The sequence below is a fragment of the Ostrinia nubilalis genome, chromosome 5 (assembly GCF_963855985.1).
Source record: "Ostrinia nubilalis chromosome 5, ilOstNubi1.1, whole genome shotgun sequence".
In the NCBI taxonomy this organism is placed as follows: domain Eukaryota; kingdom Metazoa; phylum Arthropoda; class Insecta; order Lepidoptera; family Crambidae; genus Ostrinia; species Ostrinia nubilalis.
The window spans coordinates 4,347,798-4,367,072 of NC_087092.1; the positions used below are offsets into that span (position 1 = coordinate 4,347,798).

General features: G+C 36.6%; 2 protein-coding genes across 3 annotated transcripts in view; one reads left to right on the forward strand and one right to left on the reverse strand.

Annotated features, from left to right (window-relative positions):
- LOC135071700 (nitric oxide synthase-like) overlaps positions 1-10,569 on the forward strand; it is a 52,044-nt gene extending 41,475 nt beyond the window's left edge. For both annotated transcript variants that reach the window (XM_063965478.1, XM_063965477.1), the window contains 19 exons: positions 1,442-1,533; positions 1,743-1,884; positions 2,484-2,623; positions 2,842-3,016; positions 3,852-4,033; positions 5,294-5,408; positions 5,700-5,930; positions 6,062-6,166; positions 6,250-6,329; positions 6,410-6,513; positions 6,599-6,828; positions 6,907-7,152; positions 7,238-7,394; positions 7,489-7,658; positions 7,819-8,029; positions 8,134-8,221; positions 8,299-8,575; positions 9,619-9,810; positions 10,122-10,569. In XM_063965478.1, coding sequence (XP_063821548.1) covers positions 1,442-1,533; positions 1,743-1,884; positions 2,484-2,623; positions 2,842-3,016; positions 3,852-4,033; positions 5,294-5,408; positions 5,700-5,930; positions 6,062-6,166; positions 6,250-6,329; positions 6,410-6,513; positions 6,599-6,828; positions 6,907-7,152; positions 7,238-7,394; positions 7,489-7,658; positions 7,819-8,029; positions 8,134-8,221; positions 8,299-8,575; positions 9,619-9,810; positions 10,122-10,238 — 3,054 coding nt within the window. In that variant the 3' untranslated portion in view covers positions 10,239-10,569. The remainder of the gene's footprint in view (positions 1-1,441; positions 1,534-1,742; positions 1,885-2,483; positions 2,624-2,841; positions 3,017-3,851; positions 4,034-5,293; positions 5,409-5,699; positions 5,931-6,061; positions 6,167-6,249; positions 6,330-6,409; positions 6,514-6,598; positions 6,829-6,906; positions 7,153-7,237; positions 7,395-7,488; positions 7,659-7,818; positions 8,030-8,133; positions 8,222-8,298; positions 8,576-9,618; positions 9,811-10,121) is intronic.
- Positions 10,570-10,669: 100 nt separating this feature from the next.
- On the reverse strand, positions 10,670-13,797 carry LOC135071701 (cilia- and flagella-associated protein 299-like). The gene is made up of 4 exons (XM_063965479.1): positions 13,521-13,797; positions 12,945-13,122; positions 12,148-12,345; positions 10,670-11,149 (listed from the first exon to the last, which is right to left on the reverse strand). Exons 1-4 carry the CDS (start codon positions 13,688-13,690, stop codon positions 10,979-10,981), a joined length of 717 nt encoding a protein of 238 aa, XP_063821549.1. The 5' UTR covers positions 13,691-13,797; the 3' UTR covers positions 10,670-10,978.
- Positions 13,798-19,275: the final 5,478 nt, after the last annotated feature.

The window sequence follows — 19,275 nt, forward strand, 5'->3', positions numbered from 1 at the left end:
TTTTGTGTTGGTAAAATTTTCAAAATTTCAGAATTTCTTCTCGTACACCAAATTCTAAATTATTTTTACATGGACGTAAAACCTATTCCCTAAATCTACACTGACTGCATTCACTCCAATTACAATTCCAAAAATGCTTGATTTACGTACAACTAAACAGTCTAATATACATAAGCTTAAAGTTAAATATATGTAGTCTCTTAACACAGCGGGTGAACTTTTAATTAAAGCCTCAACTTATAACGAGCTTCAAACGGGATATCATTAGCCTGTAAGATACAGATGCTAACCGCAACAGGTTAGAGGCCGGCAACGTTGTCTGACTGCCATCTTTGCAACACATAGACTAAGAGCTGGTGAATGCCAGACCTACGTCATTTTATAAAAGCTGAAAGTTTGTCAGCGTATGCTCCCAATATAGGATAGAATTTTGGTGAATCATGAAGTTTTGGTCATCGTGGCTTTGGCAGCTATCCTACAAAAACTGTCCGGCAAGGAGTTGGAACTTTCAAAACTGTCTGGCTGATGTGGAAACAACTGGGTCTGGCGTTCACTAGCTCTTAGTCTAACAGTGACAGTGCACTAAATTAATAACGGTATAGATGTTCAACAATGAACCGTCCCAGCTATGACATTGTCAAGAGGGCGCTACAATCTGTTCTTGATTAGTTTCCGATTTTTGCCACGTTCGACAACTACTAGCGCTACTACTGGGTTGTTAGTTTTTGAATTTCGCCACTTGACGTTTCAGAATCGTGGGACTATACAGCTACAAATGCTCAATGTCACGCTTATTAGCATGCTTAAAAATCCGAAATGAGCATGCTTATTGTTAGCAACGTTTCGACACAATGTGCTACTAAGTAGCAATTGCTCAATAGTGGCATGCTTTCGTGCTAGTAATGAGCATGTCATTCTGTATCTGTTTCTGTACCTTTACTTATTTCGAAAATCTTAACATGCAAACGGCCTAAATAAATACCTAAATAATCTATCAATATCAATACTAATAATCTAAATAGGAGTCATAAAGGCTTTAGTGTTTAAAGGTAGAATATAAACAATTTATCACTTTCACGTTAAAATTATGAAAATGGAAAAAATAAACAACTGGGAAAATAGTCACAGTCGCAGCAAGTTCAAAACAAATATTAACTCCATTCACGTGAAATTAAAACAGGAGATCTTCTAAGGAAATCGTAAAAGTCATCAAAAATAACCGCCAGATCTATTTATTTTCCAAAATTTGTTTGCCCTTCTTATACAAGCGTCCTTTCATAGCTCGCTGTATATTGGACTTGTTATACTCTCAGTTTGGGATACTCGCTAATAATATCGCCATTAAAAACAATTTACCTAAAGTTAATATACAACCTGACTATGCGAACGCCTTATTACAAGAATTTCGTTAGTAGAAGTTGATCTAAATATTTTATTGCAGATATTCGATTGCAGAGAAGTCACAACTGCTAGTGGGATGTTTGAAGCACTCTGCAACCACATCAAGTACGCCACTAATAAAGGGAACATTAGGTAATAATAAATTGATGTTGTGTTTTTACTTTAATTGCTTTTTCTCTTCTTTGCTTTCACCATCATCATTGTCGTCTGCATCATCATCAATAACATGATCATCTTCAACACAACCACCATTAGCATCGTGATTATAATCTCTATTGAAAGTAAGCCTTGCAATATTTCTAGATGCTATTGTAGCAAATTATAATTTTTTTTTCCTACAGATCAGCGATCACTATATTTCCACAACGAACAGATGGCAAACACGACTACAGGATTTGGAATCCTCAGCTCATCAGCTACGCGGGGTACATCCAGCCTGATGGCTCTGTTCTGGGAGATCCAGCTCGGGTGGAATTTACCGAGGTAATTGGGAATCTAAGATTATTGCTATTTTCGTAAAAGCTAATAACTACCGTTTTTAGGGTGTAAAATCAAGCTATGGGAAAAAGGCTTTTACTACACTAGATGCTCTTAGAAGCATCAATTTAAACTCTTATCAAGCTATATTGATGTAGGCAGATGGCTTAAAATCCTACTAGAGAAACTTCGAAACCAAAACCAGTTTTTAAAATTTAAACAATGAATATTATATTTAAACTGAACAGGAGCTCAATGCTAATTTCGCACTAATTACTTGCAACAATGGATTCACCGCAATGAAAACACGTTGATTGCCTCATAATCGATATTACGTTCATGTAGTTAATTGGATTTTCCAAAAAATTGTTTTAAAACAAACTTTTTTGAACCTATAAGTTCCTCATGATGAAAACACGAATCCGTTCAATTTTATGCATTCAGTTTTCTTTACTGTTCAAGATTGTTAATAGCACCCAGAAGTACCGCTACATCAAAAGTATTCAATTACTCTTAATCTAGAAGATTTTTATATTATTTTTATCTTTAGTCCGAGTCAAAATAATGTTGATTTTGAAATAGTAAAAATGCCCTTCTTGTTGCAGATATGTATAAAGCTCGGATGGAAACCAGACCGCACGGCGTGGGATATACTGCCACTTGTCCTATCAGCAGATGGCAAGGATCCGGAATTCTTCGAAATTCCCAGAGAAATTGTCATGGAAGTACAAATGGAACATCCAAAGTAAGAATCTAACTTTTTGGAAGCCAAACTTTTCGTAAACCTATGAAGAGCCAGAAGAAACTGTTCTCACAATCACAACCCGGTCGAGTTAATTACGTATCTCGCTGGAATGCGACTCTCCCTCGCACTCTCCCCACGTTTGCCCCGTTCGTATCAAAGCGTCGATGTAATTTTTTCTACATGCTTCTACGTTCTCTTCACTGGGTAATACGTTTCAGGTACGAATGGTTCAAAGACCTAGGTTTGAGATGGTATGCTTTACCAGCTGTCTCCAACATGAGGATGGACTGCGGGGGATTGGAATTCACTGGAACAGCCTTCAATGGCTGGTACATGGGCACGGAGATTGGCTGTCGGAATTTCGGTGACGCTAATCGACTGAATATCGTAGAGGTAAGACTGAGAGTCACTTGTTGTCTATACTTATAATAAATCTGTAGAGAGATCAATTCTGTACATGAAATATATATTTTCAAAATAACTACCAGGGGGTGATTAGTGATCGATACTGATGCCAAAAAAGGCAATCAGTAAAATTTTTGTCTGTCTGTCTGTCTGTCTGTCTGTCTGTCTGTATGTTCCTGATAGAAACAAAAACTACTCGACGGATTTTAACGAAACTTGGTACAATTATTCTTCATAATCCTGGGCAGGTTATAGGATACTTAGGAATTCCTACGGGAACGGGAATTAGCGGGAAAATCCTTTTGTATGAAAAATCTAAACCGCTTAAGTTAGACGCTTGAAATTTGGCATGCAGGTACCTTTGTAAACTTAAAGCTTAGTTACAACAGGATATTGCAAAATTCCCACGGGAACGGGAGTTAGCGGGAAAAAACATTTGTATGAATAATCTAAACCGCTTAAGTTAGACGCTTGAAATTTGGCATGCAGGTACCTTAGTAAACTTAAAGCTTAGTTACAACAGGATATTATAAAACGAGATCCACGCGTACGAAGTCGCGGGCGGCCGCTATTCAATAATAAAGATTGTATTGCATTTGATAAGAATTCGAGATAATATGATATTTTTAACGACGCGAAATAACGCTCAACGGTTAAAGTGCAAGGGTCATGACTGTACTTTAGGTATTAACACAAGTTCTCGTTTGCAAAAGAGTACGTCATGCTAATGCTAAGTGGAACAAATACTGACTATCAAATTAGCTAGATAAGGAATATTACTCCTACAGGACAGGGCATCACTGTAAATCTTAAACTTTTTCAGACTGTAGCAACAAAAATGGGGCTAGACACCAGCTCCTTCGCGACCCTATGGCGTGACCAGGCCCTGGTCGAAGTGAACATAGCCGTGCTTCACAGCTTCCATCGGGACAACGTGTCCATTGTGGATCACCACTCCGCGTCTGAGCAGTTTATTAAACACTTGGACAATGAGAACAAGAGCAGGTATGAAGCTCTTTGCCATATACTTAATGCTTTGCTTATCCTTGTAATACAATTTCTATTTGAAACCACCAGTCGCGAATTATCTTAAAAATAATCCTATAATATCGTGATTAGTACACTGCAGCATCTAAAACAGACGCTTATTTACTAAAGCTTATATGTTATGTTACCGTTACCAAAAGTTTTGTAAGTGTTTGTAATCAAATTCAGCATCCAAACAAATGTCTGTAAAGTTCCCGGGAAAGACTTATGTAATAAGATTTTATTACTCACTGCGAGCTTTTAAATACAAATAGTATGTTAATTTGCTACTTGTACATTTTCAATTATCGCCTCTAAACTTTGTTCTCAAAAATTTATTTAAGTGTTGACTAAAAATTCAAGCCCTAGAAAACTTGGCAAATTAAGATCTAAAACTATGCTCTTTACCATTTAAATTCCCAGCAAAGGACCAAGGCAACGTTTATAAAATGTCTGTAAATTCTTCTCAAGATTACATCTTGGTTTCCTAGTGCTCATAAATCCTAGGAAGTGCCCCTACAACTTCCGTCCTCAATATAAATGTCAGAGGCACAAGGGACACCTGGATTGCTTTGATAAAAACTTTTTAAGGCATCATTTCGTATTCTGAGTACTGAAAAATAAAGCAGCTTCCTGAAAAAATCTGTCTTAGAAACAAACATGAATCTTTGATGTCATTCTTTTAGGTAATTAGCTGCTAAAGTTACAACAGGTGTTACTTAAATTTTAATTACCCAAGTGCCTTTTTCTTGTGGTGCGGATTTTACTCGCGTGCAGATCTGGTCCGCATGCGGGTTTACCATATTTCATTATTTCATACATGTTTTTCTTATTATGCGGGCTACACGCATGCGGAACGGAATAACTTATTGTATGAAAAAATTGAATCGCGATAGCGGGCAGACCGCACGCGTGCCAGAATCCGCATCACAGAAAAAAGACACTAATGCCTGTTTCACCATCAATCCCTAATTTTTTATTGATCCCTTTGAAAATAAAATTTCTGTTATGTGTTACTATAGGGGTCACTTAAAAATTAAGGATTGATGGTGAAAACGGGCATTAGTCAGTCGCTACGTCTTGGAAATAGACTTCTTTACACATACAACAACATAGCAAGAACATCCATTCTTTTCATACTCAGTAGTCACAAAACAAAATTGTAGAATTTTACTACAGGGCTCCACAAACGAATACGTTCCGCAGTAGGCCTTGTATGAATCAGCGTTTTTATTTCAGAGGAGGGTGCCCCTCGGATTGGGTCTGGATCGTTCCGCCGATGTCGGGCTCGCTCACGTCTGTGTTCCATCAGGAAATGGCTTTGTATTACATCAGGCCATCTTATGATTATCAAGTAAGTAACAATATTTGTTTAACAATCTCTTTTAAATTGCGAATCCAAGTACCGATGTATATTGTATAATTGTACTATTTTTAACTGACACTTAAATTGGTCAATATTAATGTTACTGAATATCATAAGTAACAGATTTCAATTTCAATTATTTATTTACTAATACATACTTGTTGGCCCTTTTTTGGACACTAAACACACGTCTTAAATATAGCTTTATCACGTGTTTAGATATTTAGCGTGAAGGATCTCAAAGTTAAAATTATTATGACTAACTAACTTTACACGCAGGAACCTCCCTGGAAGACTCACCAGTGGACTAAGTCAGTCGGCAACAAGACCGGACACAGAAAGTTTCACTTCAAGCAGATTGCGCGCGCTGTCAAGTTCACTTCCAAACTGTTCGGCAGGGCTCTCTCCAAGCGCATCAAGGCTACTATACTCTACGCTACGGAGACAGGCAAATCTGAACAGTATGCCAAAGAACTAGGTACCATTTTCGGACACGCGTTCAATGCACAGGTTAGTGAAAACTACCACCCAATAAACTTGAGACTGGTCGATGTCCGTGCCCAATAAAGACTTTTGCATACTTATAAAATCTAGTTAAAGGACAGTGTTACTAAGTAACTTACAATGTTTTCAAATTGCAGGTTCATTGTATGTCCGATTATGACATGTTCTCAATAGAACACGAGACGCTACTTCTGATTGTGACATCAACTTTTGGAAATGGTGAGCCTCCTGCCAATGGAATGGTAAGACTTCGTTTGATTCAGTCAATAACCATCATGTTTGCTTTCAAATTACGATAGTTTTAATTAAAGTATTTTGCTTGCAGGACTTTGCTGATCATCTATTCCAAATGTTTTATAATGAGGCTAAGAATATCGGAGACCAAACAGCAGATACCAACTCAGCGTATGTATATTTTTCAGAGTAATTTTAGTGGAGCTTAGTGAAGATGTCACTTCTAATAAAATGAGTGTTGTATTTCGCAGGAATATCAAAGTTCCTACACCGAAATCACTAATGAGAACAAATAGTGTGATGACACCAAGTATTGAATACAAAAGACAACTGACAAGATTAGAGTCTAATAAAAGTATGTATAATTTTTTGTTTTACTTTAAGTGGACACTTATGTCATGCGTCATGCAACTTGTAACATTTGTCCATTTCCATAACAGGTAGTATTGGTGGTACATCATCAGTAGAACAAATAGGCCCACTCAGCAACGTTTGCTTCGCAGTGTTTGCACTGGGTTCAAGTGCGTATCCAAAATTTTGTAACTTTGGCAAAACAGTTGACAAAATATTAGGCGATTTGGGTGGAGAAAGATTGCTAGAAATAGCATGTGGAGATGAAATGTACGGTCAGGAACAGCAGTTTAGAAGTTGGTCTTCAAATATTTTCCATGTAAGTTACCTAAAATCATTTTTTTTTTTTTAATATTGATGGTCTTCAGTAAAAACGTCATTATATTTTCCTTTATAGGTGGCTTGTGAATCATTCTGCTTGGATGAAAATGATATGGTCAAAGATGCAAAGAGAGCTCTAGGAACAATGCCTTTGACGGAGGAGACGGTGAGATTTGGGAAGCCTACTGAACCAGTGACTTTGAAAGGAGCTCTTGAATGCGGTTTTAGAAAGCAACTAATACGATGCACAGTGAAAGAAAATAAAATGCTCGGTGACTTCACGGCTGATCGAGCGACAATATTTGTTGATATGGAGCCTGAAGTAAGCAGCGCTTTTTTGATTTGACACCATATTTCAAAAGCAGTTCCTGAATCATTTTGAAATATTGTTTTTTTTTATTTCACAGCATGAAGTAAAATATGATCCTGGTGATCATGTCGGAGTAATGGCTTGTAATAGGAAAGAAATCGTGGACGCTGTATTTGAAAGACTGAATGACGTGGACCAATATTATGATGAACCAGTACAATTGCAACTTATGAAAGAAACTCTTACTCCTACAGGTATGAAAGTGATACAAATCTAAAGTGACCTTTTTCTCACTTCAAAAATTTATACCAACTATCATCATTATGCTTTTCATATTCTTTTCTTCAGGTACTTTCAAGACATGGGAGAAACACGAACGACTTCCAGCTGCCACAGTTAGGGATATCTTTACGAGATTCTTGGACATAACAACACCTCCGTCAACGACTGTGTTGAAATACCTAGCAAGTAGATGTAGCGACCAAAACGAGGCTAATCAACTAAAAGAACTGGCTACAGTAAAATCATACACATTGTTTTTAAAAGTAGCTTGTTGCTTTAATGCAAAGACTCGAATGCTCAATGCTATAAGCCGAAAAATTTCGGTCGGTTGTCATCTGTAGTAAGACAATTTTACAAGTTAGTTGTTGAATATAAATACAAAGTTTTCTTTTGCAGGATTCCAATAAATATGATGATTGGAGACATTTATACTTTCCTCATCTTGCTGAAGTATTAGAACAGTTCCCATCATGTCAGCCGCAGGCTTCATTACTGGCAGCCTTACTACCTCCACTTCAGCCTAGATTCTATTCTATATCCTCAAGTTCTCTAGCACATCAGAAGAGAATACATATAACAGTCGCCATTGTCACGTATAAAACACAAAGTAAGTTTCTAGAGAGAATAAAAATTGGGCCTGGTTTCTAAATCATGTGTTGTAAATTGACCTAACATACTAGGTACCTATAATATACATTTTTAAATTTTCAGATGGAGAAGGCCCTACACATTACGGGGTATGCTCCACATATTTACAGAACTCAAAACCTGGAGAAGAACTTCTCATATTCACAAGACGGTAAGCTTTTTCTCAAAACAATCTTAGAAAGTTATAAGACTAATGAATCTATGTTAAATTAACTCTTCTTTTTTCAGAGCCCCAAACTTTCACATGCCCAAAAACTTATCAGTTCCTCTCATCCTGGTTGGTCCTGGCTCTGGTATAGCACCATTCAGAGGGTTCTGGCATCACAGAAGAGAACAGAACAAGAATCTCAGACCAGACAATAAGAAACCAGCACCTATGTGGCTGTTCTTTGGATGTAGGAACAGTGGCATGGACTTGTACAAGGAAGAAAAGCAAAAGGCACTTGAAGATGGGGTCCTTGATAAGGTGTTGTTGGCTTTGTCGAGAGAACCATGTAGTGATAAGGTAAATTTATTAATTTCATATTCATTCTTATTATAGAAATGTGTTTACCCCATATACTTTTTGATGAACAGAGTTTGTGCATGTATTTTCCCAAATTATCATAATAGGAGCAAAAATGTTCTTAATTCGCCAGTATCATCATACTTTCCTGATTTAGCCACCATGCATGCCAATGTGATTGAACTTAGACTATTTTTCAATTTTGCTAGCACAAGTCTTTGAGTAGAAAATGCTTCTTTGCAAGTGCAGTATGTAGCGCCATATACCAAAACATCTTTCACTAATACGAGGGTGGTCTGAAAAGTTTCCGACCTAACATAGATACAAGATTTTTTTTCTTAAAATTTATTTTTATTTTTCTACATAGTCTCATCTACAGTAATTAGTCGGCGCCAAAACTCGGATTTATTGCGCCTAAACTGCGCCAACAGAGCATTGGAAATGTTCATTCGAACACGTCGTTGGTCTGACGTTAGCAAACGCGGCACCCAACGCGCGGACAGCTTTCTCATGCCTAAATCTTGATTTAATATGTGACAAACACGTTCTTTGGACATTTTCATTGCCTCTGCTATCTCTCTCACTTTAATTCGGCGGTCGTCTAACACCATTTGGTGAACTTTAGCGATGTTATCGTCAGTAGTAACAGTTTTTGGACGTCCCGAACGTTCATCATCTCCCAAGCTCTTACGGCCACGTTTAAATTCGGCTGCCCAAAATTTTACTGTGGTAAATGACGGTGAAGAGTCGTACACAGAATCTAACTCATCTTTGATTTGCGTAGGGGTATTCCCTTTCAAAAACAAATATTTTATGACAGCTCGATACTCGATTTTTTCCATTTTCACAAAAATACTCACATCGACTCACTCAAACGACTTTCAAATAAAAACCGCGCGTCAAAAATGGCTGAAACTTTGAAGTGTTGCTGTCAAAAGATGCACAATTACATTCCCTGACTTTAATTGATGTGTGCTGCCATCATCACGTTGAGGTCGGAAACTTTTCAGACCACCCTCGTATACCCTCCTTAATTCTTCCAGAAACACGTTCAGACTCTCCTAGAAGAGAATGGAGCTGAAGTCACCCGTATGCTAGTAGACGAAGACGGCCACTTCTACGTGTGTGGAGACTGCAAAATGGCGGAAGAGGTCCAGCAGAAATTGAAGTCAATAGTGAAGAAGCATGCGGCCATGTCCGATAGAGAAGTCGAAGAGTTCATTTTGGAGATGATGGTAAGGATGCCATAAATAGATTACTTTAGGAAATGTTTTGAGTACTTTTGCTTCGATTCACGACTGTCTTTGCAGACTGTAAAGAAATGTAATAGTGGCTTAAGTAACTTAACTGACAGAACGTACTCAATTACCAATTTTAAGTAGAGCAATATTTGACGTTCCTATGAGATTATTAACGGCACTATAACTGCATTCACAAAAGCACGGGCCCTATTACATAAATTATTCTATACCAGAAAATCATTGTAAAATATAGGTTTACCTTGATTTACAGTAGATTGGTTAACTTTGATTAATGATTTTTCTAGGACGAAAACAGATACCACGAAGACATATTCGGCATCACTCTCCGTACAGCTGAAGTTCAAAGCGCATCAAGAGAATTCGCCAAAAAGACTCGCCTGAACTCTACAAAATCTCAATAATTAATATTATAAAATTAATAATAACATTTATTACATACTGTGACGAAAATTCATGGAAACGTATAGTTTCATGGATGAATCAATTGAAGAAAAATCATTTTGTTTAGGGTTTATAACCCGACTAACTTTTCGTGGTATAAATCTCCCCGATTTTGCTCGTCTCTATATTAAACTTGTATTTTTACTATTAGTAGGTATGGATTCGCGTGGTTTGCACATATTCTGGCAAATAATATTTGAAATAAAGTTTTAAATTAAACTTTCGGGTCAAATAATCAAGGCGAGAGAGAAATCCTCTGACGGGCAAACAAATAAACAATTTCTTTATGAACTTGCATTTAAATACTATACATAAAAATATCAATTAATGGAATTAAAAATAGTTATTTATCTAAGATTTATCATTCTGTTTAATTAAGTTACCATTGTGTACAATGATTGTATCGTTTTTCTTATTTTAAAGGAAGTGTTAGCTTAATAAAATATTTTTATCGAGAGAAATTAAGTACTAAGTAATGTATTATTTGAAATAAAAGACACGCTTTTTGAATAGATTTTACATTTTTATTTGTATAACCTTAAAAACAATTTACATTTTGTACAAATAATATTACAAACATTCTGCGTGGATAAAGTTTTATTTTCAATTGTAGTTTTTTTTAAATATTGAAAATAGCAAAGCCAAGATTTTGCAAATCGATGCATACAATTTTACTATTCTAGAAAATTTCTTGTTTCTTCTAGCTCTTTCTTCTAACGACGTGGTCGTAAATTTCAACTTGGGTGTACCTTGGTGAGAATATCCTCTGCTTCGAGGTGTTTTGACCCGGGTCCTGTTGGGGGTCGGGGCATATGATCTTGTGGTCGTGCCGGTTTTGGAACAATAGACCTTTTTCCGTGTCCATTACGGGCTAAAATGTTATAAAAATAATTGTAGTGTTAAAACTTTTAACAGTTAACTTATGCGGAATGTGTAACTGAAAATGTAGAGTTATCGACATCATCAGTAGGAAATAAATAGCTCTTTTTCTTAAAATAATATTACGATAACAAAGTTTTAGTATAGGATAGGATATTAACCTAAAGTAACACTTTAGTTAATCTATAAAGTAAATAAAATAAGAATACCAACAGCTGAGATACAGGCCAAGAGCTTCCTCGTTGTGGATATAAAAAAAAAACTCCAAACCAATGTTTAGATGTTGGTACCTATGTAATAAATTCAATTAACAAGTTGCTGACTGGATAAACGGTTGGTACACACACACTACAAGTCCTATAAATTCTTCAAGTCACCAAAGTATTTCCTATATCGCGTTGACGTCACTGACACTCCGAGACAACCTGAAACTATTCGGGAATTCCGAAGAAACTCAACCCAGTCGATATCGGCATTGTTCCCGCATAATATAATGTTTCGAACCGTGTGATAGTACTTTTTATTGGACATTTCGATCATATTTTACCAGATACGTTTACATTTTTACGTATTTTATCGATTTTGCCCATACAAATTGACGTCGATAAAAGTTATCACGGCGCGCATCTTAGGCCTACTGGATCATAGGTTGTTTTTAATTAATATGAAGTTAATTAGTCAAATCAAATGTATTCGTGTATTTTGTAAACAGCCGATTCGATAAACCCAAATTAAACCAAATTCGTTTAATTAAACGACTTATTAGTTGTTTTGAGATATTAATTTTGGCTCATATTGGTGTTGTATTTTAGTCATTCGTTCTCCATACAATTCGTTTTTTATTGCATCGATATCAGGCAAACTTTTTACAAATTTAAAAATATCCGAAAATTTTGGTCGCATCGTTGATCTTTGCAAGGGCTTGTTTTTCTCTCGATTAGTCTAATTTGTATTCAAACCTAGTCTAGCGTTCTATAAGAGTACACTTACCTTATAATTCCTGCTCATGTTGCTCCTAACTGTCCCGTGCCGCCAGTGGTAATAGCCCAGGTCTGTGTCCCTTGGCCACAGCATCTTGTTGGACTTGAAGAACGGAGCCCAGTTCTCCGTGATGAGCCGGTGCGCGTAGTCTATGTAGCCTGAGATCTCGAAGCCACCTTTGGTGAAGTGGCGGACGAAGATTATTGACTGTAAAGGACAAATACATTAACTAACGCAACGAAAAAATTAAAATTATGTTGCTTGCTCTAGCTAGCTGATGAACATGTCAGCAAACATTATATTTGTAGATTTCAAAAAATAGGATCATACAAAAAATAACCATAGATATTTCTAAAACTGTTCGATAAAATGTTAAAACATTTTTCAACCTTGTAAAATTTACACATAGCTCCCATGATTTAGGGATTGCGCTCTTCATCCATAATCAAATCAGGTGGCAGTTTGAACGCAATAATCATTATGATACAAAAGTCGTAGACTTCTAAAGACTTTTGTCTAATGCCCGTTTTCACCATCAATCCATAATTTTTAAGTGATCCCTATGGTAATACATAACAGGAATTTTGTTTTCATAGGGGCCACTTAAAAATGTAGGATTTATGGTAAAAACGGGCATAAGACACACTAAGTGATCATTTGCTAGGAGCTCCGGCAAGATTCTGTCTTTTATCCTAACCGCCCATCATCATCATCTATTTGGGACTCTACGGTCATGGAACGCTCTCAAGCTTTTGCTGCCTGATTTCAAAACTGCTTGTATTCGACACCTTAAGAAATAAACTCACCTGTAATATCCCGACTCTATTAGCCCGCTCCCTGACGGCCAGCTCCCTGTTGAAGGGGTCTTCCACATCAGCCCCTTCGCTGACCAGGACATACGCTCGTGCTGTTGGGAACACCACCTCGTGGATCACAGCGCGACGTTTGTAGAACTCTTTCTCGGTCAATGTGTCGCCATTGGCTCTGAAAGAGGTAGGATTTAAGTATCTCAGAAGAATGCTGCTGAAAGAAGGTTCTTGCAGCATAAACTGATTCTTTACATCTGATTTTATACCAACCGATCACTGCCTTAACCTCCTACACTATGCTCGGCTTTACACGGGTGCTATGCATTATGCCCACATTAAACCATGGTCTTGAATCACTATCTATTGCTGAAAACAGCATTAAAATCCGTTGCGCTTTAAAAGATATAAGCGCACAGAGAGTAAGACCGACTTTGTTTTAAACTTATGTAGAGACAAGGTTTAAATTATTTTGCTGCAGATTAAATGGCTCATTTGCTATCAAAAAGAGACAAGGTTTTTATTATGTTAGGTTTTGCTTTAGATTCAGTGGCTCACTATCAAAACCTAACTTACCTATAACCAAGTGCAGCGATGGTCCTCGCAGAAGCAATACTCCTTAGGTTTCTCAGATCAGCAATTTCTATGAGGGAGTCCAAATACTCCTCCCAAGTCTCAAAAGGCAACAGCCTCCGGTCTGCTTCCACACTCGGTGGGTATTCATTTTTCTTCTCAGCCATCGCCATGGTTGCTTACAAAAATATTTATCAAAATAAACTATACAAAAGCTGTGTAAGTATCATAAATTTTTATTATTGTACATGGCACGGTCGGTGTCAAATGTCGTGTCAAAGTGTCGTGGTTATATGACAACTGCAATAGTTTATCTGTCCATTGTTAGCATGTATAAAACTATTTTTTACAAAAAATAGGTTGACGTACTAGTTTGTGATTGAAGAAAATATTATTTTTGTAAGAACATTTTAGAAAGCAACACGTTGAAAAGTGTCGCGTAAATAAATATAGTGTAAAGGCGCATTAAACTATGAGTGAGCCATTCACGTCGACCTGGATCCACACAAATCACAATCCTCTTTCCCAACGTACACAATCTTTCCAATCCTTTGAAGCCTTCTCTAAAATGAAATAACATTTTATTTTCACATAACATTCTGTTCACTTAGTAAACGAAAGAGCGATGTAAAATTTCCTATTCGCTATTATTTCTATTTAGTTTAATATATTGAAGTAATAAGAAATCCTTGGGCGAGGCCTTTGTCCAGCTGTGGACGTCATTTGGCTGAAACGAACGAACGAAGTAATAGTTACGAACATAAATTATCCCTCTAATACTTCCAAAAAACTTTCAACTTGATATTTATGTATAATCTTAACTTTAGTCTGAACTTTGGGACAAGATCACCGACTTTGGCCAACTTTGGAATAACACGCAGTTTGACCGCGAATATGAAGTAGTTTGGGTATCTCAGGTTAGACATTAGTTTAGGGTTCTGGCTCTAAGTTAGAAGATATGATAGCATGATTATTATTCTTGTTATCACAAGACTGGGACTTAAGTTAATTATTAAGTGATTAGTCCCGTATACATACTCCTAGGTGCTCAGATCTAAGTCATAAAAAAACGTCCACATTCCATCTTTAGGCTGTTTCTCATGTGTCAGCCCTGATGAAACCTTTTCATCTTGGCCCAGGTACACTATGCGGAAAATTGGCCAAGACGTAATAGTGTGAACATCATCTCGATTACTTTCTCCTTCGGGGGAAGGAGATGGTGGTGCGTCGTCTATACTTCGGTGTGCAGGCTAGCGCTTCGACTTGGACAATTTTCCGCATAGTGTACTTGCGCCTTAAAATAAAGAAAGTTTTCCCTAGTTCCCCAAATAACTACGAACATTGTGCAGTAATAGGCTATTGAGTGGACACAAATGAAACAAGGCGAAAAGGGACACTGCACACAATTAGGTAACAAGAAAAGTAATTAAATGAGCATTAGTAGGTGACGCGGGAAAACATCCAAGTTGTGCGCATCAAAGTGGGCGACGACCGGATTAATGCGGTGGCCTGACTGAGAGCTAGAGTCATTGAAATAAATATAGTTATAGAACACAACTTACTACTGAGGGGATATAAACAAGCACAATATGGCTTTTCGAGTTATTTTTATTTTGATTAAGTTCCTTCATCAGCTAGTAGGTAATTATTATTTTGCTCCTGAGTAACAATTAGAAGAGAAGTAAAAATTATCAATCAACTGTGCCGATCTGAAATTAAATATAAACATGTAAAAAAACGGTCTTTGTGGAAATCCTTGGGGGAGGCCTTTGTCCAGCAATGGACGTCTTTCGGCTGAAACGAACGAACGATGTAAAAAAATCTAGATTACTTTATTGCGGGTTGCAGACCAAGAGTTAATAGTTACTTTTGCTTAGCTCGCATAGCTGACGCAGTTTCCCACAGTGTTTGTATAGTTTGCAATTTGCATACAACTATGGAAAACTGCGTCAGCTAAGCGCGCTAAGCTAAACTAACTTAAGCTCAAGAGCAAGTCAAGGTCTGAAACCTGATTAAACATAAGAATGAGCGCCTGATCGTTACTCTCTCGCAGCGAAGCCACAGCCCAAAACCGAAGCTTTTTAGATATTGCCAGCCTCCGAACAAGGAAGGCACCTTCTATTGACAAAGATAATTACATACTCGGCAAATAAAAATCAACCAAATTAGGGTGGCACACGCGGTTCAGGCAAATCGATTTAATCGTAACTTCGAGGTGGAGGTAATTTTTTCGAGTACCCCTGGAGAAGCATTAGGAATTGCCGTAGAAATTATAAAGTAAAAGTGAATTTGTCCTGTTGTGTCTATAGATGTTTTTTAAACGAACTATAGAATTATTATTCGATGGTTAGATGTAGAATAAAGTAATTGCAGCTTTCTAAGCTTTCGAAAAGTAAGTTCTTCCACTATTTCGAAAATACTTGTAATAAACTTTCGTTACAAATTATGCAGAAAAGTTTGGTGTCTAATCCTTTGGTTTTGGTTTCGCGCCCCCTGCGAACCCCGCCGCGCCGCTGGACTATTTGTTGAGCCCACTAAACGAACAAAGAAAATCTTCAGCTTTATAATTTTATTATTAGTATAGATTTGTCGCACCTGGTAAAATCCGCAGGGAACGCCTAGTCTAGCACCACAAAGCAGCCGCTGTAGGTAATCGTCTTGCTACTTCAACTCCAATCTCGCTGGTGTGTCGCGACCAATAGCTAAATTTTGAAAACCTCTCTTCACAAGTATGTTACGTGTATTTCAATTTAATCCTGTAAAACTGATTGGGTGGAAGTGAAATCGTAGGGAGAGGCGTATAATAATGGGTAAATACCTAGCTGTTAGTTAATTCTAATTAAGCTCTGATGCGGATTATCTACATTCATCAATCAACGGGTTATCTATCACTGAGTTGTGTAGAGAATACGTTTTTGCTTCCAAATACCGATGATTCAGTTCAGTAATCAATCCAGTTGTTCAAACGAAAGGTAGGTGGATACCTATCATCTTCTAATATAAAAAGATCATTATCATTATCATTTCAGCCACAGGACGTTCACTGCTGAACAGCCTATGCTGAGCAGTGGACGTGATGATTCCTCCAATGATTTCCAGATTGGCCGATAGGTTGCGGCATGCATCCAACACCTTCCTGCAACTTTTACAAAGTCATCTGTCCACCTTGTGGGTGGACATCCCACGCTGTGCTTTACTGCACGTAAAAAGATTTATTTTAATAAGATCTCATCTATGTAAGCAAAGATTAATCTGCCTTGTTTGACTTATTACTAAAGTAACTTAAAACTATATTCAAACCCAACTATAATCACCAGAAAAGCTCCGGAAAATACAGTCCAAAATTTTAATATTTCGAATAGGACACTATTCTCTCAGTATGAAACCGAAGACGTTTCTAGAAAGCAAACACGTGACAAAATTTGCATTCAACCCGAGTTTACATTACATTATCCGAGAAAATAACCAAAGTTCCTTGTTTTCATACCTGAGAATATTATTATTTCTATTTTCCATTCGTGTCATCTTCACTCTTTAAACAATGGCATAAGATTCATTTTGTGTGAACAGGATCCTCTTTACATTGCACTCTAGGTCGTAGAAGGAATAATGTAGAAAGCTAGTACCTATAACATGAGAGATATAGTTATGTACCTATCTATAATACAACTCTATCGAAAAGTAGTTTGGTTGACTATGGCGACAATAGGGTCTTGTCGTTCTAACCGTTTAAGCAGCAATCTAATAACTAGTAATAAGTTGTAGTAATTAAACTTCAGGCTTAATTTGGACACGAATACTATGTTAAAGTACCATAAAAATAACCGTCTCTTGACTTAGATTCCAATCAATTTTAATTAAGAAAACCTTTCTTCAGTTGCCAGTAAAATGTTGATAAACGGACAAGATAAGAATTCTACATTCAGTTAAGTACTTTTGATTTATAGCTGTGATATTTATAATCGTTCGTTGGTTTTAGCCAAATGACGTTCACTGCTTGTCAAAGGCCTCCCCCAAGGATATGTTAAAATAGTGATCTTATCGATACTTTTTCACCTACAAGCCTTGATTCACTTATGGAATTATGTAAATGACACCAGTTCTCCATCCTATAAGTTAAAACATTACATAAACTAGATACGTTATGAGGAAGAGCTAGAGATACACTAATCCGAAAAAAATATTATAAATGTCCACGACATAAATTTTAAAGTTACATTTCGGATTATGGCAAGAACAGCTTCATTTTTCCGAAGTATCAGTACATTAATCAGCCACAAAATATTTTCCTTTGCGGCTAAGTTTCGCTGCTCCTTGTAAATTAATACCATCTCAGAGGCTTGATTAATTCACTATTTCCAGAAGCCGAGACGTTCTTTGAGTAGCTCACTAATTTTGAAGACGTGGTATCTATTAATAACTCGTAGAACACTTTTTGTTTTGGAGTCTCGTACTTTTTGAAATAGTCATAAAAGTAATTTATTTTCAGCAAATTGGCTTTTAAAAAGCGCTTTTACATGTCCCAGTATTACTTTAATCCTACCACTGCTTTGGGACAAAATAAGAGGGCATTGAGAAAAGGCAGCGCAAGACAATTTCAGTTAAATATTTTAATTCCTACCATTACTGCTTTTGGACAATGGGCCAGTACTGAGAAGAAGTAGCGCAAGAAACTCTTTCAGTAAGTAAGTATTAAGGTAGTCATTAATTTTCCAGAATAAACAAAGTGTTGTTATTGGTATAAGGGCGATATTCGAAAACAATGAATTTGTAGGTACTATAAACACTTTCACGTGGGAGATATGTACACAGCCTCGCACGTGCGGGCAATGCATGCGCATATTTTACCCCGAAATTCGGGAATGCGTGGGTATATTTACCCATATTATGTCCTTTTGCAGTTTCCCCATCTCCCCACCTCCCCACCGTTTGGATAGCAAGTATTTCAACTTTATAAATTCACGTTATAAATGTATGTATGAGTTTCGAGTTGTCGAGAATGGTTTAGGGTAGATGAATAATATCTCTCGCTTCTTTTGTCGTAATAGAATATACGAGTCATAAAGTGACAGGAACGAATATTTTGTTCCAAAGAATAACTAAGCTGAAGATTCGTATTTGCACATTCACAAACTAAATCTTTTTTGTTACACAAAGTAGAGACCATCAGATCAGGAATCTCATTTTCTGGATTCATCTCAAATATTTTTTCCTAGTACAATAGTAGGTCATGGAAGATTTGAATAACCTCCTGAGTACCAGACATACTTTTTTTGGAGTTCCGTTATGAAATTTTTGTAGTGCACTACATTATGGTAAGTTAGTATAAAAAAAATAGAAAAAAAATTATCAAATTGGAAAATCTTGTTTTTCACTATGTCCTTTATAAAGGACAACGGTATTTAATCAACATGTCATTTGTAAAGGACATAGCCATTTTTTGCGGGTTATTCTAGAATATACTACAAAATAATAGGTTATTTCAAACATAATTTTAGATGTATAATATTTATTTTTATTGTTCTTTATCAAAATTAACGAAATTCAAATTTTAATTAACATAATTCTCAAAATTTAACTTTCTCTTACAAAATCACTATAATTTAACATTAGAAACATTAGAGATCAGTCAGTTCTTCATAATAGTTAGTTTTTAAGACTCATATTTATGAATTCTACATGGAAATTGGTGAAAAAGTTGGGATTAGGAGTGAAACACAGGTAGATCCCACATTTTTTGCAGAGAACTGTAGTTTTT

Excerpts from the sequence above, each read along its gene's own strand:
- LOC135071701 (XM_063965479.1), bottom strand. The coding sequence starts at position 13,690 with ATGGCGATGGCTGAGAAGAAAAATGAATACCCACCGAGTGTGGAAGCA. Across the intron at positions 13,123-13,520 it reads ATCGCTGCACTTGGTTATAG|AGCCAATGGCGACACATTGA; the intron begins GTAAGTTAGGTT and ends TACCTCTTTCAG. Across the intron at positions 11,150-12,147 it reads ACATGAGCAGGAATTATAAG|CCCGTAATGGACACGGAAAA; the intron begins GTAAGTGTACTC and ends ATAACATTTTAG.